The 23,161-nt window shown below is 33.0% G+C and overlaps 3 protein-coding genes across 4 annotated transcripts; 1 reads left to right on the top strand and 2 right to left on the bottom strand.

Annotated features, from left to right (window-relative positions):
• Positions 1 to 79: 79 nt before the first annotated feature.
• Positions 80 to 3,754, top strand: LOC105225409 (ornithine decarboxylase 1). The gene is made up of 8 exons (XM_011203848.4): positions 80 to 307; positions 1,018 to 1,109; positions 1,161 to 1,318; positions 2,576 to 2,699; positions 2,758 to 2,931; positions 3,027 to 3,272; positions 3,335 to 3,403; positions 3,488 to 3,754. The coding sequence occupies exons 1-8, from the start codon at positions 133 to 135 to the stop codon at positions 3,626 to 3,628; spliced, it is 1,179 nt and encodes a 392-aa protein (XP_011202150.2). The 5' UTR covers positions 80 to 132; the 3' UTR covers positions 3,629 to 3,754.
• Positions 3,755 to 5,435: 1,681 nt separating this feature from the next.
• On the bottom strand, positions 5,436 to 12,532 carry LOC105225406 (chondroadherin-like protein). Of its 2 annotated transcripts, none has more exons than XM_019989920.3 (9): positions 12,422 to 12,532; positions 11,448 to 11,743; positions 9,901 to 10,445; positions 9,618 to 9,840; positions 8,677 to 8,813; positions 8,452 to 8,604; positions 8,198 to 8,378; positions 7,985 to 8,124; positions 5,436 to 7,918 (listed from the first exon to the last, which is right to left on the bottom strand). In XM_019989920.3, the coding sequence occupies exons 3-9, from the start codon at positions 10,304 to 10,306 to the stop codon at positions 7,662 to 7,664; spliced, it is 1,497 nt and encodes a 498-aa protein (XP_019845479.2). In that variant the 5' UTR covers positions 10,307 to 10,445; positions 11,448 to 11,743; positions 12,422 to 12,532; the 3' UTR covers positions 5,436 to 7,661. The 2 variants fall into 2 exon arrangements, with proteins under 2 accessions (XP_019845479.2, XP_029405659.2); XM_029549799.2 differs by lacking the exon at positions 12,422 to 12,532 and adding an exon at positions 12,150 to 12,286.
• Positions 12,533 to 12,888: 356 nt separating this feature from the next.
• On the bottom strand, positions 12,889 to 18,984 carry LOC105225407 (ATP-dependent DNA helicase DDX11). Its single transcript, XM_011203843.4, has 5 exons — positions 18,635 to 18,984; positions 18,205 to 18,585; positions 16,798 to 17,952; positions 16,514 to 16,711; positions 12,889 to 15,845 (listed from the first exon to the last, which is right to left on the bottom strand). Exons 1-5 carry the CDS (start codon positions 18,833 to 18,835, stop codon positions 15,183 to 15,185), a joined length of 2,598 nt encoding a protein of 865 aa, XP_011202145.2. The 5' UTR covers positions 18,836 to 18,984; the 3' UTR covers positions 12,889 to 15,182.
• Positions 18,985 to 23,161: the final 4,177 nt, after the last annotated feature.

Raw genomic sequence — 23,161 nt, 5'->3', positions numbered from 1 at the left:
ATATTTACTAATATATGCGTCTTCAATATTGAAAATATTTAAGTGATAAGAACGCGTGTTTCTAATTTTGAATTTCTAGGTTTAATCAGTTCGCGTTCATATTTTGCGTTGTTTAGACTTAACGCAGCAGTCATGTACAAATTCGGGGAAATAAACACATACGAGGGAGTTTTAGACCTTAAAGGAGTCGTTAAAGAAGTTGACGTTGAAGAAATGGAAGAGGCGTTAAATATCTGCGATCTTTCTACTCTCTCCCAAAAGTATAAAACTTGGATTAAACATATGCCGCGTGTCAAACCTTATTATGGTGAGCTAAGCAATGGAATTTTGATCTAATAGATATGTACATGTATGTATGTATATGTACAACTGATTACGAATAATGTTCAACAAATAATACTTAATAATACTACATGTTTAGCAGCGACTGTGTAATTTAATAAAAATAGGCAAACATATGCATATATTTTTAGGGTAAAATATCACAATTTTGTACATAAAAATTCATACATACATACATACATATGTATGTAATAGCTATAATTCCATATGTAAATTTCAAATTTAAGTGGCTTCAGTTAAAATCATATGTCTGGGTAAAATTTACATGCGGTCTAGTTTGGAATAAGTTGGTCACAGTATCTTTAAATACCACTAAGAACCAAGTCAACCTAAACTATCATATAAATTGCCTATAGCGAAAGTACCATGTTCTTTATAGCTTAAGTATTTGAAAGTTTTTAGTTTTAAAAACATTTTTTCTAGATTTCTCATTGATTGCTTGTGAAAAACGCTTTAATATCATTTGGATAAAGCCTTTTTCACATAAAATTAAGGTTCTTAAGCAGCAATTATTATTATTATATTATTTTTGAAACTTCTACACTCATCATTGAACTGTTTCCAAACTATGGCAGGTGCCTTAAAACAAAAGATACAAAATATTGTCGAAAGTTGCTTATTTCTTTACTTGAAAATGTCAAGAGCCAAAGACACATCTTCATTTTTGTTTTGCAGCTGTTAAGTGCAATGACGATGCGTTGATTGTGAAGGAGCTAGCTGATTTGGGAGCCGGGTTTGACTGCGCTTCCAAAAATGAAATAAAACTTGTAAGTAAATGTCGATTAACTAAATAAACATATTAAAAAGATTTGACATAGGCCCTGGAAGCGGGTGCCAAATCTGAAGACATCATATTTGCCAATCCTTGCAAGCCACCGAGTCACCTCCAGTATGCTAAAGAGAAAAATATTATGGCAAGCACTGTGGACACTGAATTCGAGATCTATAAAATTTTTGAGCACTATCCGGAATCAAAGTAAGGCAATAAGTCTGATGTCTACTTATATGAGAAAAAATATGTCTATAAACAATATGATTATGATATGTTTGAGGAAAATATTTCTACATATTAATCATATACTTACAGTATTAATTATAAAGAACACGGCCGAAGTTGATTGAACAGTTAGTGAGATACGCAAGTACGCACACTTCTCAAAAATCCTAAAACTCGTACGAACACTTTAGTTTTCTAGCTTATTTGTTGCTCATACATACAAGTACATATGTATATCTTCACACAGATGGGTCAGTGACTGACTTCCATTACAAAGATCGTAGCATCCAATCTCCGGCGAGCTAAATTTTAAGTATTAAAATCGTATTTTCTTTTCTTTCAACGGACGTCCCGGAAATGCAAGGTCAAACCTTTTCGAGAATTTCAAAAATAAAAACGTTTTTCTAAAGTACACGATGCTTTCAAAATTGGCTTAGAATTTGTAGAACTTGGTAAATGCGCATAACGTCAATGGTTTTAACAAAGCTTTTAATACACTTTGGATTTTTATTAATTATTTCTCTTTTATACTTACACAATGAATAACAATGTCATACTTTTTGTTTTTGTATCAAATAACTTGGATAATGGATAACAACTTTGAGAAGAAGAGACTCACGTCTTTGAATCCATATCTAGGAGTTCTTGACACCACAAAGGTTCGGTGGTTCAACAGTTCAATTGTGGTTCTCGAAACCTCACCTAATCTTACGTCAATATGGAACTTTTTATCTTTTTAGTTGAGTATGGGTTTATCATTAAAAATGCTGTTGACGGTTCAAATGAATAGCATATACTGTAAAGAATGTTTTAAGGCATTCGCTTTCCAAGTCATCTTCCGAATGTTGGAACAATAGAATAATAATCAAGTTACGTCATCCCTTGGTAAACTGTACGAATATAGTTATAGACTCAATATAATAAATAATATTGCAGATTCTGTGGAAAGTTTAAGTAAACATAATTTAATTTGTGTAGGCTTCAATTTAGGTTATGCTCTGCGAAGATTTTCAACTCAACTTTTTAATAATACTTTTAATTTAAACTAGTCCCTGTATTTCCCTCTATAGTTTTACAAACTTCCTCCTTATTTTTTTGATTCAATAATAGTCAAGAAAGAAAATTTAACGCACTGTTTACCCAATAAACTTGAAATATTTAGATAAAATCAAATAGCCTTAAATACCACCTCAGTATTTTACGAATTTTCTAACTGCCTAGCAATTTTATTTTAAGTTTGGTGATACGTTTTCGGTGTGAGGCCAAAGTAGCACAATGCCCACTGGGCGATAAATTCGGGTGTAATGCTGAAGAAGATGCTGCGGCATTGATGCTCCTCGCAAAAAGCTTGGGGCTTTCCGTGAGTATAAAATTTAAACAAAACCATACCAATCAAAAATTAATATCGAATACACCAGGTGATAGGAACCAGTTTTCACGTTGGCTCCGGTTGCAGTGAATATCCGGCCTATAACCGTGCCATTGCTACAGCAAAGAATTTGTTCAAATTCGGAGAATTGCTTGGTTTCGACATGAAGTTGTTGGACATTGGCGGTGGATTCCCAGGGGCTGACGATAATAAATTTGCTGCTGTGAGTGCCGATAACTACAACTGCCGCGACTAAGCGCTAGACATTATCATTATTTTTCAATTCCTTATTAATACTAATGCATTTTTATTTTCAAGATTGCGGAAATTGTCAACATGTCTTTGAATAAATATTTCCCAGACGAAAAGGTTGAAATAATTGCCGAGCCTGGTCGCTTTTTCGTAGCTTCGGCCTACACCCTGGTTTGTAAGATTCACGCCAAGCGAGAAGTGCGAGCCGGTAAAAAGGTGGATGTGAAAATGTACTACATAAATGACGGTGTATATGGATCGTTCAATTGTGTTTTGTATGATCATCAGGAAGTCACTGTGGAACACTTTTTGGTATGAAAAATATTCAATGTGATTTCATAACAGAATTTAAAGAATTAATATACCATTGTTAGGAGGAAGATGACAATCTCAAAAAGTTTAAGACTTTAATATGGGGTCCCACCTGTGATTCATTAGACAAGGTGTGTAACGATTCTAAGTTTAAAACGTCTTGGAACAAACATAAATCAATTAACATTCTTATCTTCATTATTTAAATAACACAGATTATCGAGGATGCGTACTTGCCAAATCTATCGTGTGGAGATTTGATTGCTTTTCCAAATATGGGCGCATATACGGTGCCGATCGCAAGTCCCTTTAATGGATTCATGGTGCCGAAGACATTATATTTTAAAGCAATTTGATATAATAACCACAATATCCTTCTTTTTATTTTAATTAAAAATTGCTTAATTTTCTATCGGGGCTCAGATTTAGATTCTGCATAAAAGTTAAATTTATACAGCACGTCACTGCACTAATATTTCAGAGTAAGGTTGTTCCAGTGATATTAATAATATATACATATAATGCAGGTTACTATTATATTTAAAAAATATTTCAAATATCGGCCGAGTTACGCCCAGGATGTCTCTTTAGAGAGTATTTCATGGAGTATAATCAACGAATAATTCATTACAGTGATCACCCAATAAAAACGAATCTTATTCGTAGATTAGAAAACTTCTTTAAATCGAATGATTTTTTTTACCTTCAATAAAAACATCTTTTTCAATAACATTAAATACATTCAGTTTAAAATATACAAGTATGGATATAATATAATTTAACGAAAAAAATTTAAAACTTTATTTATTTTTTACAAAAAAAAATACTTCAATACGCGGTTGTTTTTAACAATTTCCAATCTTTTTTTATTGCAATTTCTTGCAAATACCTTAGAACAACATTGTTTGATATTGATTATCTTCTTCTTCGAATCCTATGGAAGCATAATAAAAGATATTTCTCCAACAACATAGAATGCCTTGGCAGTTTTTCTCAAGAAAACGAAATAGAGGTGCATCATCGAAAATATTATTACGGTTTAAAAATTCTGCGATACTATCCGCTCCATTGTCAATAATTTTACACAAAAGGCAATTTCTAAAACGAAGTTTCACTAGTCAAATAAAGTCTTGATTGATCGATTAAATCAATGGCTTAACATTAAGTGGCATAAAAATGTTCAAATCTGTCTGTCATCGGTAACCTCTTCGATCTCAATTGATGGCTTGGAGAATTATTCAATATAAGAAGTGCATTCTTTCGAAGGTTCTATTTATCAAAAAATACAATAACTTTTTTTAAACATACCTCTGGAACAAGTGATCTAAATCCAATTTTAAAGATGAAAGTATTCAATGAAGTAGACTTCGAGCTGATATAAGTTTCGGGTAGCAATTTGTTTTTAAAAGGTCTCCAGTTTTGAGATTTTTCAAATGATGCATATCTCGTTTCTAAAGGTATTGGTGCTCCATTGGAAATTAGACTTTCTAACCGTTAACGAAATAGAACAAACCGCACGAAAAAAGTATTTGAACTGACTGAATTACGTCTAATTCAAAGTCAATGGAAACTTGAAAATTTTATTTGTTTAAATTTATATTTTCTGCAATTGTTGTACAACAGTTAAACTACCATTGGTAGTTGTGTTTTTGCAAAGTATGAGAAATTCTAGATAAAAATATAACAGCGGTCGCAATATCGTATAATTAAAATTCTTTGCGTACGTAATTTACAAACATTAGTAAGACAATGTCAATGGTTCTTTAAACTGAAAATTCGGCATAAATACCAATTTATGTAGAACATTCAGCAACTTTTTAACTTCTTTGAGAGTACGTAAGAAAAGAAGACAGTACTTAGTAAGAAATATATATGTATGTATGTAGACTGAATTATGACACGTTAAGTCCTAACCAGCACGAAGTGTCAAACTTTCATAATAATTGTAAATACTGCCTTCACTTCATTCCTTTTATATACTCGACAATTCTTCGCGCCATTCTGATGATTTTTGATTTTATCAACTTCGACGAGTTTTATGTGATACATGTAACCGTTATATGAACAAAACTCGTGAATATAAAAGCAATTATGCTATTTCTGTTTTATAAAGGATTTATGAAAATCTCCTATATTACAATGACTGAATAAAACGCTCACAACTGTTGTTAAGACTAAACAGGCTGTTCTTTATTATTCTTTAACTCAATACAGGTATATTTTTAGTAACATTTTCATTTCAAAAACGGAACGGAAATCGAGGAATATGCTTATCACATTATCAAACTAGGAGCTGCCAAATCTGACCCTATTTGATAAAGCTGCTCATTAGTTTGCTACCATGTAGCATATACAAAAAATATATTACTCTAATTACAAAAAATAAATAATAATTTAGATAAGTTTTAAATTAAAGATATAAGATTTTTCGTAAATATAAAATAAATTTCGATAATAACTTAATACATTTGTATATTGGATGTCTGAAATGATAATGTGAGTACAAAATAATATTTTAACTTTCATAAATCTTACTTAAATTGAATTTCAAAAATTGTCAATATGTTTCAATTCCTACACTTGTATATTTGAGTGTATAATAAAATTATGTTTCTGAGTACAAACATACAACCTTCGATTATTGACCCAACTGTTTTGAAAATATTTTCATATTTTCGTTTCTCAAAGATTCTATGCCATTACTCATTACAATGCATATATTTTATAGAGCTTACTCGTAAAAAATTTAAATACTAAAAATGTGTTGCCTTATATTTTAATTGTACATACGAGTATGTGTTTGTATTTACTTACATATGTATGTGTTCGTACACATAAATATAATCTCAAACAATCAACAACTTATTTTGCATTTTACACGAAAATAAATTCATCTGGAAAATGTTTATGAAAACGTACTTTCCTATTTTAATTTCGACTTTACAACTGCATGGCACATGCTGATATGTATGTATGTATTTATAACTTGTTTATTTCTTAAAAAAAGCTAATGAAGCCAGAGAGTTTTAAGACGTTAAACATCGTTGATAAAGTTTTTATAAAAGTATTAAACTGTCCAAATTTTTTTGTAACATTTCGCAAGCAACATTTCTAGTGTAAATAATTCAATAAACAGTTATTCCATAGGTACATGTACAGGTTACGAATGAGTATAATTTACATCCTTTTATAGAATAATATACAATTACAATAATATAATATTACAATTAAACATTTGATCGTTTTCTTTAATAAAATTAAACAAATAATTAATTAATAAAATTTAACAAAGTTTTTTCGAGTATTATATTCAGCTAAAGCAAATTAATTAAAATTTTACGTAATAATTTAAATTAAAGCGATTATTTTAAGTAAATTTAGCAAATGAAATTTTGAGATTGGAGCACTATTCACCAAATGCATTTTTCCGATTCTAAAATTCATATGTATGTATGTATGTATGTAGATCGACAATATATTTTTCCAACCCTTATGCTCATATTATGAGCACAAACTACTTATTCCGTAATCAGTTCTTATAACATGTTGGTGCATTTACATACATTTAACACGCACAAACTTTTTAGTTTTAGAAATTTTCTTATTTTTTAATGTGATAAATGTAAATAAACACTTAGCTATGTTTTGTAAGAAGCATAGAATTTGAAGTGAACTATCTTATTTTAGATTTTAAATTTATAGTTTTCATTTGTTAAATATACACAAACCCAAAAATGATTGTATCTCACAACGACGACATTGATTTTGCATTAGTAGCTTCCCTTTGATATTAAATCGATTTATAGTATGTATATTATATATATACATGTATGTATGTATATGAAGTAAAAATTATAGCATATAGCTTCACCAAATATTTAGCAAATACTTCTTTATAAACATTAGAATAGGAATAATAGGCGTAAACATACATCTATATTTAGTTGCAATAAATACAGTTCATGTAGCTGTTTAGTTTCAATTGTTCTCCCTTTTAGGTAACTTACGGCAAAAAAATGTGTCAAAAAGTAACCGTCAGTGTATAACTAATGCATTTAACTTACAGGCTATCGTAAACTTTTCACAAAACCTTAGTACTTATTTGATATGTATGTGTGTACGAGCCTATTGGCATCCGTTTGATATGTATGCATATACAATTTTCAACATTGTACTCAAATCTTCTCAGCAATTATGTCTGTGCGCGTATCTATGACACTCTTCAACAGTACCAATGTTGTGGCGTGGCACCAATGTATATATGTATGTAAGTATAAATGTATTTCGTCCCTGCGTGTAACAGCGAACACGCTCCTAATGCAATCTTTTGCAGTGATTTTTTAAATTCCAGTAAAATTGGTCCTCATTGTGGCAACTTAGCGTGGCAACTTAAAACCTACTCACTGTGGCCAATATACTGAGGGCTACGTTGGTGAGCATAGCACTGCTGAGTACGGTGGGAGCAGAATTTTTGCCACCACAATGCATCTTCTCCAATGGCATTGTTTGTACATAGTATTGTCGATTTTCTATTGGCATGAGACAAGTGGGCTTCTTTTTTTGTGCCATTTCGTCATCTCTGTTCTTCAGATCTTGCAAAAGCTTCGGGAACCAGGTAAGCTCACACGAGCAAACCAATGGATTATCTATGCACGGTTTGGAGTGTTTAATATTATAAATAGCAGTATTTTAGGTACTTTAAGTGAGTTTACCTGTGATGTCAATTATGCGCAGCGTGTCGGTGATTGGCTCCATGATATCTTGAGGTATCCGCGACAGCTTGTTGTTTTGGATGTTAAGGGTTTCGAGGGAATTCAGATTTTCAAAAATCATACTCGGTAAAACTTTCAGGCTGAAAATATAAAATATGTGCCATCATATATATAATTCCGTTAGCAAATTTATGTAGTTAATAGCTAACATACTCATTCTTTTGGAAATTGAGGAACGTCAGTGAGTCTCCATAACCAGCGAACGCGTCTTCCTGTATAAAACTTATGTTGTTATTTCTTAAATCTAGATGACGCAGCCGATGCAGTGGACGCAAAGCTTCGCTGGGTATAGACTGAATATTGTTATCACCCAAGCGGAGATATTGAAGATTTTCTAAAATATAAAATAAAAGTTTGTTTTGAAGACTAAAAATACACTCTGCATTATATAATAAAATAACATCAACCTTCTAATCCTTTGAAAGCATCCTTGTCTATGATTTCTATCTTATTTCCCTCTAATTCCAATGAATTCAAAATACTCAGATGGGAAAACACATTGGCAGGTACAGTGGTGATCATGTTGTGCGCCAAAATCAAAGAGTCCAAACTTTCCATTCCTTAAATTGGGTTAGTAAGTATTTTAAACATTTTACAAATTCCAAAACCGTTTTTCTATTATAATACAACACCTGCAAAATCGCCTTCACGAATGCTTCCGATTTTATTCTCCTGAATTTCCAATTTCTTCAGAGTATCAAGTATAGAGAGAGCCTGTTGTGGTACCGCAGTAAGATCATTTCCTCCAAGATTTAATCGTTTCAGTTTTCTAAATTTAATAAAAAGTCATAAAAGGCGCTTTCTATTTAATTATGAATGTATGTAGTAGAATTATCATACATATACATACATACATATGTATATGTTACAGCGAAATGTAAATCATAGCATTTAAATTAAAACTTCTATTTAAACTTTCTTAAGTCGATTTAGACATACGTACACTTGACCGGAAAGCAATAGCATAACCACGCTCCAAAGAGCATATCGCTCATTTGCTGCAAGACCGGCATAAATCAAAAAACGTGATTTTTGAGTTAATGCTGCAGAATTGTTCGTTATATCGTACTTCATGTTGAGTGAAAAATTCATATGAATACCTCTTATATGCTCCGCTTGAGAAGAGGTGTAAGGTTGGAGTCACCGTGTAGTCAGTTGAAAACTTTAAACGCGTTTTCTGGAGAATCGATTTTTTTGACTTATGCCGGTCTTGCAGCAAGTGAGCGATATATGTATCTATATACAGCGTGTACCAATAGGGATGAAGGATTCTTTTTTACTTACTCCAGTTAATCATAATTCTGAACTTATAATAAACATATGACATTTTAAGGACCGAGGAATTGGTATTGTAATGTATAGAACTGATTTTTCTGATTTTTTCGGATATAATATTAATAATGAGCTTTTATAAAATATTGCTATAACTTTTTCGGTTGGGGTACAAATTTCAAAATATAACGAAATCATCTTCCCTGAAAAAATCGCAATTTTGTAAAGACTAAAGGTTGGTCTAGAATTATGGGTTGGTTTAGGATTATATTTAATGCAAACGCATCACTAATACACTTACTTTTCAAGACCTCGGAAAGCTTCGGGCTCTATGCTGACAATTTTGTTCTCGTATAACGTAAGTATTTCCAAAGTATCCAAACCTTCGAACGCATTATTATGAATAACACTAATTTTGTTGTGATTCAAATTCAGTATTAACAAGTGGTAAAGATGCTTTAAGGCTGCAGATGGTACTGTCTTCATTTGATTCTGCGAAATATCCAACTGTGTGAGTCCGTTACCTGTAAGAAATATTTCCACACTATTCTAAATAGTTACAGGTGAAAAAAGCTCGCACTTACCTAATGAGCTGAGCGCATTTTCCTCTATGGCTGCTAAACTACTGTTGTGAATTGTCAAATGGCGGATGTCAAGCGCAAGAAAAACAAATCCTTGCAGTTTAGGTAGGTTGTTGTGACGTAATTTCAAATAGAAAATGATGGGACTCTGCCCCTTCAAGGTGCCCATTGATTTCGTTATATGTACCAAGTCCGTGGTTTCACACAAAATATCCAAACCATTCTTCTTCACCGTACAGATACAGGGTGCAATGTCATTCTGCTCGGGACACACCTGTTGCTGCGGTGGATTTTGGGCGTCAATTTGTAGTATTCCAAGTGAAAGCGCCCAAAACGCAATCGTCAGGCCATATACGAAGAGGCTGCCACTGGTAACGCCGAAAACTTTGCCTTTTGTCGCCACCGCCATTTTGCACTGTCACAATTTAGTTCTTTACTGCTATGTAAACGATCTCGCACGCACCCGCGCTGTTAATTTGATTCACGTTCTAAATCCGTCGTGTCGTGGAAGCTGCCTGTCAGTAAATCAATTCACTTCTATTGTATGCCTGCAAGTTGAAGCGGAGGAGATATGATTATCTAATGATCATATGAATAAAGCCCCAATAAGAGGCGAAATGAATGTGAAATCGTGCAGATTCGGATGCATGTACACAAATCACACATATAAATTTAAATCTACCCATTATGCTACAATAAATGCATGCAAGTACCTCTACAAACACCACACACCGAAAATTCAAATTGAATGAAGAGACTTGCACGACTGCTAATACGACTAGTTGTGAAAAGTCCAAACTTCCAATGAAAATAGAACAATGTTCGGAAGCGGTCTAAAACTAACCTCGATGTACTTCTACTTTGGTGGCTGATTGTTAGTTCCCTATCGATTTCCTGATATGTAAATTTTAAAATAATTTAAAAACAAAACAAAATATTTTAATCTGTTACTGAGAAAATAAGTGAGCTTACAAATTCCAGCTAACGATCGTAAGCTCAGATCATAAGGTATCACTATTGGGTGTATATGTTCATATATTATACATTATATGCATGTGCATGTACATATAAATCAAAACGTTCTGAATGCAAAACTACAAGTTCTGTAATTTTGCACAAATTAACCTGAATTAAATAAAATAAACTTACATACATATGTAGTAACTAGTTACTGAACAATGCATGCGACTCAATTATGGACGAATATTCCCTTCTAGTATACATAATATACCGGCTATCTAACAAGTGAAATAGAAAATGAACAAGATGAATGTGTATAGCGTGAATACATGCACCCGACACTTATTTCAACAGAATAAATCCTTTTTAAATAGAAATCTGTTATATACTGATATCCGGAAATTATACAAGAGCAGTCTCCCAAAACATTAAAAGCAAAAGTGGACTTTAAGCTTCTGTTTGACAAAACAGTTGTATATAAATTTATGATGATTATTAATTATTACATAAAATGCTATAAATTAAATATCAATCAAATCCCTAAGCAATAGTAAGATACTTTTTAAATAATAAGCATTATTATTACTTACCCAAATTGGAAATCGTCATCCCTTGCAGAAGTACCGACTTTTTCATGCCTTCGGACACTGTTTCATTAAAGGCAAAGTCATTTACTTGCATGCATACGCGTTTAGTCCTCAACAGTTCGACGCTCTGGGTCATGAATATCGGTTTTATTTGTTTATATCAAGAAACGCCTACTTCCCTTGCCTCTATTAATGGTTTATAAGCTTATCAGACACCAGTTCATATGTACTTTGAAAATCGGTACGCGCCAAATCGAAGTCAGTGTGAAAGAATGTGGGTTGGAATAGATTTGAATTCACTGCACCCACCAAAGTGTCAAGTGGTCAAAAAAGAGAATGAATATTCTATTATAATCAACTTTAAGATAAAAATATATATTTGGTTTATAAACGATTTATGAATTTATACTATATATTCGTTGTTCGTTCATTTCAAAATTCTTTTTATTGCATTAATTTCAGGTGTGCATATATGTATGTATGTAACCTACTCTCACACTTCTACAAACATGGTCACTACGTGCATGCTCTACAATGTTTGTTTGTGTATGTATAACAGTGACTTAAGAAAATCAATATTCTGACAACACAGACTGAAATTAGGCGAACCATACACACACACATACAGCCACCCCAAAGAATGGGCTTGTGAAAGTTACCCACTTATTGTTCTTCCCCCAAATCCACATTCACAGTCACACACACCGTTAATATTTTTGTATGATATTCCCTTTGTTAAAAGTGAAATTAATTGTTGCTTCCTTGGTAGGTCTCTATATCTAAAGGCATTTCATTCTTTTCTTGTTTTTTGCTTTCAAGCTACTCCAATGTTCTGTGTCTGTTCTACAAAAGCATACACATACATAGTTATAAAGGTTTGAATTATTGTTTTCATGATAATTGTATCCAATTCCGCTTATTTTAATATTTTTAAATTATTGAAAATTCGAGTTTTTATGTAAGTTAATTTTCATTACGTCTGCCACAACGTCCCAAAAAAATTCACTGCGATTTGCTGCGCTCGCTCAACGCTTATCGAACAGAAGGAAATCCCGCGCGCGTGTTTTAACTGTAACACCGACAACCAGAGACTGATTCTGATGAGAGAACATTTCAACGCATTCGGAATCAAATCGAATGGGGTTTGTTCGGCTAGGCGCAATTGACATTCTCACCATTGTCATCTGTTGAATAATAAAATTTGGTTAAAATTACTAATATTCTATATACATATATATTGAAAGTTAAATAAATACAAAAAATGTAAGAAACCATTTTTTCCATCTAAATTACTTAATAAAACGGAGTAGTACCTTTCAACGGAACCCTAAAATTATTTAAAAAAAAATCCTACAATTTAAAAAAAAAAAACAAGATGACAATCGCACACTTTTTAACTAAACAAAAAAATTATCAACTAAATTTTTTTTTTAATTCTCACAGTAGGATTTTTAATAGATCTTTATTATCTCTGTACGAGTATATAGTGCTAAGATTGATTTTGCAACAATTTTCATTTCCAAAATAATTGAAAAATATAAGGCATTTGAACGGGACAAAAATTAGAAGTGGTTTGGCGGAGAATGATTCGAAAGCTGATTTCAGCAAATTCTGAGGAAATTTTCAAATGTTACTGATTTTATGATTGCTTTTAAAATTGGTATGCATTATTCTAAAAAAAATACTTTCTAGTATTTTATTAAGTATTTACCACTGTCGAACGCGATTTTTTTCATAATAATATTTAATTATGTGATAACAAAAGAGAAAAACTTGCAGTTTTTTATTTGTGCCTTAAAAACGATTTTTCGCAGAGCAAAAGTTAATATGTTTCTAACACGTTTCTTTAATAAAAATTTGAAATAGAAATATCGAGAAAAGCCTTCGTATATCTTAAAAAGTACATAGTATGTACATTAAATTTGATTATTTTTCTATAAAAATATGCCAAATAATTGTGATTTCAATAAATATCTTTTAATATTTTTACATAAATATTTTATAACATAATACTTATATCCAATATAAAACACATCGTATTTTTTTACTTCCATGTACAGTGGTGGCCTTATAATTAGAAATGATATGCTAGACAAAATCAAATCACTGTATACTTTTTTTAAGACGCGTTATTCGTAGTGTAGACTATGAACGTTATTGTTAAATATACACGTGACTATTTGCCGATTGGTTATTGAAAAAATTTAATTTTTTTAATTCTCGTGTTTTTTGAACTTAGTGATAAAAAAAAGTATACTTCAATTAAACAACGTTCAATTAAAAACGTTTTAATTATTAGAATAGGCAAAAAAAAGTCGTGTACTCCCAAAAAGAGAGAGTCAATTGTAAGGTGTTTTCAAAAGAAGAAATTCTAAAAACATGGTATTTGGAGCTATTCTTTTGTATGAAAAAAAAAATAAGAAATTTGAAACCCCTACCAGGAAGACCAGACCTCGAAAAACCACTCCAGCAGAAGACCGAATAATTTGTAGGACGAGCAAAAAAAAACTCTTTCATGACTTCTCGTAAAATAAATTACAGGAGTCGGAACTTCGTGGGTGCATTGAGCAAAAAAAAAACCGCCTGTATCAAAAAAATATTAATAAGCGGTTGCGATTTGCAAAGGAAATGCTGAAGGAAAATCCCCAATACTGGATTAGAGTTCTCTGGAGTGACTAATCTAAGTTCAATTTATTCCAGTCCGACGGAAAATCGTATATACGACGCCCTCCCAACAAGGCGCTGAACCCTAGGTACACTGTGAAAAGAGTAAAACACGGTGGCGAATGTGTTATGGTTTGGGGAGCCTTTTCCTCTTGTGGTGTTGGCCCAATTGTGCGTGTTCAAGGGATAATAGACCAACATCAATATAAAAACATTCTGAAGAATGTAATAGAACCATATTCCTTTGAGAATATGCCAGTCCGTTACATTTTCCTGCACGATAATGAGTGAAAAGCTGGCTTTCGGATAAAATTTGATATTGATATTTTGGAATGGCCTCCGCAAAGTTCGGATCTGAACCCAATTGAAAATTTATGGGCAATTGTGAAACGAGATCTTAAGGACAAAAAAACGCGAAATAATGAATTGTTTCAAATGGTTCAAAAAAGTTGGAATAGCATCTCAGTGCAAGCATGCCAACAATTAATCCAAAGTTTACCGCAAAGGCTAGACAATGTTGTTAAAAATAAAGGGTATTCAAAAAAATTCTTAAAAATCTTTATCATTTTTTTCAATTTTATATAAATATACTTAAGTTGTTGTTTCTAATTATATGACCAATCTGAATGTGGTGTTCTTTGTGTTTACCTCATTTACTTAAAAATAGAATTAATATTTTTGTTGCTTTTATGTAAAACTCAAATAAAATGTGTTACTTTGTTGATTCCAATTTATAGTTTTAACGTGGCAATCTAATTTTTGAAAATAGGTTAAGAAAACTATATGCAGCAAAGTCGTTTCTAATTATAAGACCACCACTGTACAAATGAACTGATAAAGAATACCGTTAAATTTCTCTCCTTTAAAATATTTAATGATTTTAAGACAGTATAACGACAAAAAAAAAACAATATAAAATTACCGAAGAAAATACAAAAAGAACTTAATTACAAAAGTGTTATTCACATCGCCTTATTACGTAAATTTTATAAATTTATAAATAATAATACTTTTCAACAGCTTTTACACGTAAAATTAAGACTGAAATAATGATAAAGATTATTATATCTAATATTATACCGTTTCCAATTTTTTAGATTTAATATTTTTAAAGAATTTTGCTATTGCCGCTTGCACTGCACCAAAAGTTTTCGGTATCTGCAAGCTACGTGTTATCCACTGTGGCAACTTCGCTTGAATATCAGCCCTGCAATAACGCTCGTCCAAAAGCAAAACGCAAGCGTAATCGTTGATATGCCGCACAGACCTTCCGATGCATTGATTAACCGCTTTCAGGCAAAGATTCTCATAATATTCATTGCCGTTACCAGAGCCCAGTGTCTCATCTAAATACCGCATACGCTCCTGTAACTCAACAGATTGTCGATTTGGATAAGGCATGCCCACGACAATAACACACCTTCCCAGATCATCCGCAAAGTTAAGGCCCTCACTTAATTTTCCTCCGACAACGCTGAAAAGAAGCGCTCCACCACCACTTTGCGCTTTTATCGCCGCACTGTAGTCATTTAAAAGCTTCTCGACCGACGAGCCTGCCGCCTCAGCTGCACGAGTCTCGGAAAATACACGTTTTTTCGTCGCTATTCTCTCCAATATGCCGCACTTTTGCAAATAATTATATATTAGGTCCAAATATTCGTACGAAGGAAAAAAGCAGACAACTCCTGCTGGTATAACATTGCAAACATTTTGAATAATCATGCCACATTCGGAAAGCTACAATAATTAAAAAACAAATCGTCTCATTAGTTAGTTATACAAACGTAAGATAATTAATGTTTTGAAGTATATGAATGTATATAATAAATGCATCCATAAGATTAATAAACCATATTAGAATTTCTTCAAATAGGCTCTCAAGTATAATTTGCAAATGATCACTTCCAATTTAGTCAATCCTATTAGATTTGCTTATCCGTATTATGATCTACTATTTAATCTTAGTACCCAAATATAATCGTAGTTATGCCCAACAATGACCGAAAGGTGCTACAAACACGAAAACATTGCTTTTGTCTCAAACCTAAAATGTCAGAGTGTCACTAGGCGATTGTTCACCACAAATAGTACAAATTTATATATTTTTGTACCGGTGCATTTCTACCAACTTATTGTTTTCAAACTTGTTTCCATTCAGTTTATCCTCACGAACCATCTGGTATACCGAAAGAAGTGTTCTAAAGATGTATACGATATTGCAATTACAGTCTGGATATTGCAGCCGATTAAATTCTTCGACACAATTACTTAAAATACATATTTCAGATAAAACCAATTCGTTTGAAACCCACTTATCTAATACTCTTCTCATTTCTGACAAATCAACTTGAACTAGCTTTCTTTACCCAATGACACCCAATATGAACTATTAATTGAGTTCTTACCATATCTTTAGTACTGCGCTCAGTATAATTGAAACAAAGTCGGCGACCTGTTGGTCCTTGTGCAACTATTAGAGGTAGTACTGCATCGGATGACACTACGTGATCATAAAAATGCTCCCGAACTCGATTGGGACAAGCACTAAATAATTGCTCAGTCAATTCTCTGGTCGGTTGCATTGTGCCTCCAGCCACAATTATCTAGTAATATTTATTATGTTGTAAATATAAAATTATAATGTTAAATATATATGTATATAAAAAAAAAAGTTGCTGGAAATACTTACAGAGCGAGCATCTTGGATAACATCCGCGAAGTGCGCACCAGGATTTAATAAAATGTACTTAAGCGTACTGTTGCCGACAACACTAGTTCCATCGACCCTTAAAACAACACGTCCATCCTTCGCTTTTTCAGTTAATGATTGAATAAACGTGAGGAGAGCGCGGAATGGTGCGCTTATTGGTGTTACGGTATTGAAACTTTTTTGATTATTTACATCATCTACTTTCTCAAATTCAGTTTTATTCTTAAGATTATTTTTTTGCGAAGTCTCAATTTGTTTAAGGAGTTGTTTTGTAGCTGAACTTTCCAAGTGTTCATCTGATGCTTTTGAAAAATCTGGCTTTTCGGAAAACCCTTGCAATTTTTGGGCCAGTCGGGATTTCTCACAAAACTGTAGCAAAGCAAATAAGTCCATGTTATAAAATTCAGCTTCTGCAGTAAGTTCATATGTGCGAAGAACTCTAGAAATTGATGACATTTTTCCTGCAGAGACAGGTGTCTCAGTTTGTAGCATTTTTACAAGTCGTTTTACAATGAATATCAGTTGGTTGATTTTAAGTAAACTGACTGCACTGAATCGTTTTAAGTACCGCATTTTATACGCAGTAAGTTGTTGTTGAACTAATAATAATTGTTGCAAAGTCAACTCGCAGCTATGCAAATGAGCAATTGTATCTAGCAAATTGTGTGCCTCGTCTATAATCACAATGGCACCTCGCAAGTCGATTCCTGCCTGGAGACGCGTCTGCCGATGCAGAAGCATTTGATATGTGAGCATTATAAGTTGTGCTGACTTCGCAGCTTCTCTTGCCGCGTAATATGGACACGCATTCATTGATTCACCTTCCGTCACCAACTCCTCGATATCCATTATATTAAACAAAGCAGTTTCGCTTAGATTCTGCATCAAATTAACTTTGCGATATTTACAACATTTGGTCCCTATATTCTCTTTGCCTTCTTTATTTTTTGGAGCCATATCTAAGCACTTTTCGTTAATGAGACTTACGTTAGGCAATTTTTTCACTTGCGGATTTATACATAATTGCTGACGGGATGCTAAGGACACACATCGTATTCGGCGACCGTAAGGCGTGCGTTTTACTTCTCTTACGACTTGCGCTAGCTGTGAATGAGTACGACTGCAGAAAAATACCTGGACAACAAATGCAATTGATTTACGTTGTAGAGAGAAAAACATATTCTATAAAATACTGTATCTGCGATTCATACTCTGATTTTTTAAATATTTGGGCTCCAATGATTAATTTCTTTTTTATACATTTATCCAATGAATTTCAAATTAAAAAACAAATTAATTTATATAAATGATATCATATTATAGGATGTTATAAATTATGCATTTTATGAAATAAATTCAACAAGTTTTTACATATGAGGTTGTTACCTGAATGGGACGATATTTATCTTCATCATCGTCGATATCTTGGTCTTGCCTATCAAAATTCCCAGACTTCTCATCCCAATCAACGCTATCAGTCAGCTCATCCTCTGGGTTTAAATCAGTTTCTAGTACCATTTTTTTCGAATTATTATTCCGACGTTCTTTTTGAAACTCTATTTGATGCTCATACATTTCTTTTAATCGGTCATGATGTAACTGCAACAATTTTTGGAAACGGCGGTGGGTCGCAAGTTGTTTCTTTTTCTCCGTAGCTTCATAGCTGGCAGTTATCCAATCTTCCACCACATCAACAGTACTCCCAATACGTTTAACTTCTAGGTCCAGGTTAGAAATACGTTCTGCCAAATCTTTTCGTTCCAAATTCTTAAACAAAATTATTAATAGGACGGCAATATTTTACGAAATATATTACCTCACGATCTTCAATCCATTTCAAAACAGAACATGTTAAAGTCAATGATTTTCCTGTTCCCGTTGGACTCTCAAATATACCAATTGACTTTTGGGTCAAAGTATCGTAAACGGCTTCCATTAGCTTCTTCTGTATTTCGTAAGGAGTAAATGGAAATTCATAATCATTTGGAGCATCTAAACATTTTTTAGGCGAAAACATATTTGGTTTTATTTATTGAAATGCTCATCAAAAAGTTTTTTTTTTTTAGTTCAAAACATAAATTAAATATAACAATGCCCGCCCGCCAGTATTATATCTTTCTCTGTGTTTGTGTTTTTATTTGTATCTACAAATTTTGCATTGACAGCAAAACCTACATCCAAACAAACAGAGCGAATGAATTTATAATAGCAACTACACACGTTGTGAAAGTAAGTACAATTTCTGAAAAAGCCGAAATGAAACGAATATTTTTAAAAGTAGATAGAACTCTTCAAATTGCTGGAGGCTGAATGAATAAGATGATTATTATTAATTTTTAATTGCGATTTAAATATGAGTTTATAAATATTTAACGTTAATTAATGATGTTATATATTCATCATTTATGATTTATATTTAGTGAAGCATTTAGATGTAGGAACATTTCCACAAGCTTGTGCAAGGGCAGCAGGACCTACTCCAGTCAATAATACTATGTTCAGACCGACACTTAATCGCACTATTTCGGCTGTTGAATGGATTATCCCACTAATTTTAAAAATTTATCAAGATTTCGCCATACAAAAATGACAGTTCCAAATCACTTCATTGAAATGATTTGAAACTGATCCACGCTAAATCTGTCCGTGCGACTCTGATTTTGCGCAATATACTTGTCAGCACTGGAAAAATACTAGTCAGCACTGGAAAACTGTTACATTATCACAGCTGATTTAGACACTACAAAGGGAAAAAAATGTAAACAAACAAATTTTTTTTAAAGCAATGAATCTAATTTCACCTGAAAATCGGCCAAGCAAATGAAAAAATGCATCCATTATTTCTATTATATGGAAAATATTAAAAAAAGACGGCTTTTATTTCAAACTACTATATGACAATCTTTTCTTTTGATAAATATTAAGCGATGTGAATTCATGAATGACAATAACAGCTGTTTTTTGATCTTTCTAACGGCAGTGAGAACACGGTTGGATTATGAAATGCTTAAATGTAATATAATCTTTGAAATTTTCGGTCTGAACATAGTATTAGATGTAGGAACATTTCCACAAGCTTGTGCAAGGGCAGCAGGACCTACTCCAATCATTAATACTATGTTCAGACCGACACTTAATCGCACTATTTCGGCTGTTGAATGGATTATCCCACTAATCTTAAAAATTTATCAAGATTTCGCCATACAAAAATAACAGTTCCAAATCACTTCATTGAAATGATTTGAAACTGATCCACGCTAAATCTCTCTGTGCGACTCTGATTTTGCGCAATGTACTTGTCAGCACTGGAAATCTGTTACATTATCACAGCTGATTTAGACACTACAAAGAGAAAAAAATGTAAACAAACACATTTTTTTAAAGCAATGAATCTAATTTCACCTGAAAATCGACTTAACAAATTATAAAATGCGTCTATTATTTCCATTATATGGAAAATATTTAAAATAAGACGGCTCTTACTTCAAAATACTATATGACAATGTTTTCTTTTCATAAATATTAAGCGATGTGAGTTCTTGAATGGCAAAAACAGCTGTTTTTTGATCTTTCTAACGGCAGTGAGAACACTGTTGGGTTATGAAATGCTTAAATGTAATCTAATCTTTTAAATTTTCGGTCTGAACATGGTATAAGAGTGCGCAACTTATTGTATAGATCTACAAGTAATAGCAGAAACAGTGGCAAAAGTAGAATCGTGGCCCGTGTCAAGTGCTGAACACAATACGACGACAGACGACAAACGACATCTGTCAAATATTAAAATACACACGTTCTTAAGGACACTGTTATTTTGACGACGACACGACTACAACGACAGTTGACGTTCTCGCTAACTTCAATATTCTCCTATATTTGCCAACGACAGTAGGATGACAGTAGAGTTGATAGTAGAATGGAAGATAGAGAGATGCGGAAGAGTACTGATGCCACTAATATGTAAAATGTAAAATTATTCACAGCTCTTACAAACTTGACGATATTTTACAAATAAAAGCATAAAATAGCTTTATTATAGCTCTATTATATCATTTGTAATGAACAGTGAAAAACGCCACTCCCTTCTCTCTTTGACGTAGGATGCTCGATAAGGAAAAAAAAGGAAGCTATAACAAATTCTATCATTTTCACCCTTACATACACAGGCGAAAGCTTGTAGAATGACAGAAATTACATTAAAATGCAATAGAATGAGGGAAGGCTCAGGGCAAAAGTCCAGGCAGTTCGTTAGGGTTCCTAAATTCTACTACTAAAACGGCCAAATGCCTTAGAAAAGGCACGAGTGTGTTGCCGTGTTATGCTATCCAATTTATTATTTTAAGTACTTTTTTGTTACATTTTTAAATATATTTCGATTATTAAAATTCATAAAGATTAAATTTACCTAAAAATTCATAAAGATTAAATTTACCTAAAAATTCATAAAGATAAATTTACCAAAAAATATTGCTAACGCGCCTATACTGCAACCTCTTTACTATTTTAAGTCCTTTTATTTAAATCTCTGTGCCGAAAAATCAACTATATCGATCAGGTGATCTCAACTGTTGACGACCATATGATTCTTTAGTTACTTGTTTTTTTCTACAATGGCGCAACTTTCGCTTCTTTGATTACGGGGTTAAGGGTAGTCAGAATTTTCAAAAAATTTATTATTTTGTTTTGCATTTTCATAGAATATTCCAAGTATTCTCTGAAAATTTAAGTGAAACCGACAAATATTTTTCGAGAGATATAATAATACAATATTGTTACAAAAAGTAGTATTAAGTTGTATTTGTATTGCTATATGCATTCCTTATTATGAACAATAGCTTTAGGTATATGGAATAGAATTTGTCTTGTTGTAGACATCTGGCGCCGCGGCTGTCTGCTTGTCGAAACAATAGACATCTGGCGCCGCACTGTCTGCTTGTCTACTTCAACAATTGCTGAGTCTGGCGCCGTATAGCCGTATGTTCTGGAAATTTCCAGGCGCAGTATTCTAGAAGGACACGTCGGCATCAGCGAGAAGTGCGTGGCTATATAAGCCGTGGCAGCGCCAACGTAATCAATCAGTGCTAAGAGTAAACTGCTATAGTGTAGACGAGTTGTGAAATAAAGAGTTGTTGAATTAAATTAAACAGTTGTAGTTTTATTTGTCAATCCAGAGATACGAACCTAACAAAGTGAACTAGCAAGCAGTCAAATCGTAACAATTGGTGTCAGAAGTGGGATTGTCAAATAATCCAAATTCAAGATGGTTAAATTCGGAGAATTGAGAATTCAGCAATTAAAAAAGGAACTGGAGGAGCGTAATTTGCCGATAAGCGGGCAAAAGGCGGATCTGCAGGCACGATTACGTGAAGCAATGGAAGCGGATGGAATTAATGTGGACGAGTAGAAGAACAACGAACATCATCAAGTGTAGACATGAACACGTTGTTAGTGGCTATTAAGCAAATGGTAGAAAATGCAGTGCAAACAGAAAATCGTCTGGCACAGCAAATAGCTGAAAATACATCGCAGTTAAAGTCTTGCCTTACACAACAAATGACTGAAAATAATACGCAGTTAGAAAAGCGTTTGGTACAACAGATTACAGAAAATAATACACAAGTGCAAGAGAAGTTTTCAAAATTTGAAGACGAATTAAGCACAATAAAAAATGACGAAGAAAATTTAAGATCAGAATTTCTTCAACTGAGTAATCGTATGCGAGAACTGCACCTGCATGGCCCTGCACCATCAACAAATAATCCAAGATTGAAGGCACCCACATTCGATGGAAGTATTCCATTTCAAATTTTCAAACTTCAATTTGAAAAAACAGCAATGGCCAATAACTGGAATGCAGCAGACAAAGTGGCGTCCTTGTTTGTATCATTGAAAGGGCCTGCGGCAGAAATCCTTCAGACTATTCCAGACTGTGAACGGGACAACTATGAGGCATTGATGAGTGCGATAGAAAGACGATATGGTAGTGAGCACCGGAAACAAATATACCAGATCGAACTGCAAAATAGGGGTCAGAAAATGAACGAGTCATTGCAAGAGTTCGCAACTGAAATAGAACGACTGGCTCATTTGGCAAATGCAGATGCACCTGTGGATTACATTGAGAGGGTAAAAATTCAATGTTTCATAAATGGAATTCGTGATGTGGACACCAAACGCGCCACATATGCATTGCCAAAAAGAACGTTTGCTGAAACGGTTTCGCACGCCCTCACACAGGAAACAGCTTCCCTACTAAGTAAACCAGCACACAAAGTACAAAGGGTTGAAATGGAACAACCGGCGCTGATGGAAGAAATATTGAAGACTCTGAAGACAATTGCTG

The sequence above is a fragment of the Bactrocera dorsalis genome, chromosome 3 (assembly GCF_023373825.1).
Source record: "Bactrocera dorsalis isolate Fly_Bdor chromosome 3, ASM2337382v1, whole genome shotgun sequence".
NCBI classification, from domain to species: domain Eukaryota; kingdom Metazoa; phylum Arthropoda; class Insecta; order Diptera; family Tephritidae; genus Bactrocera; species Bactrocera dorsalis.
This window is presented reverse-complemented; position numbering and strand designations above follow the sequence as displayed.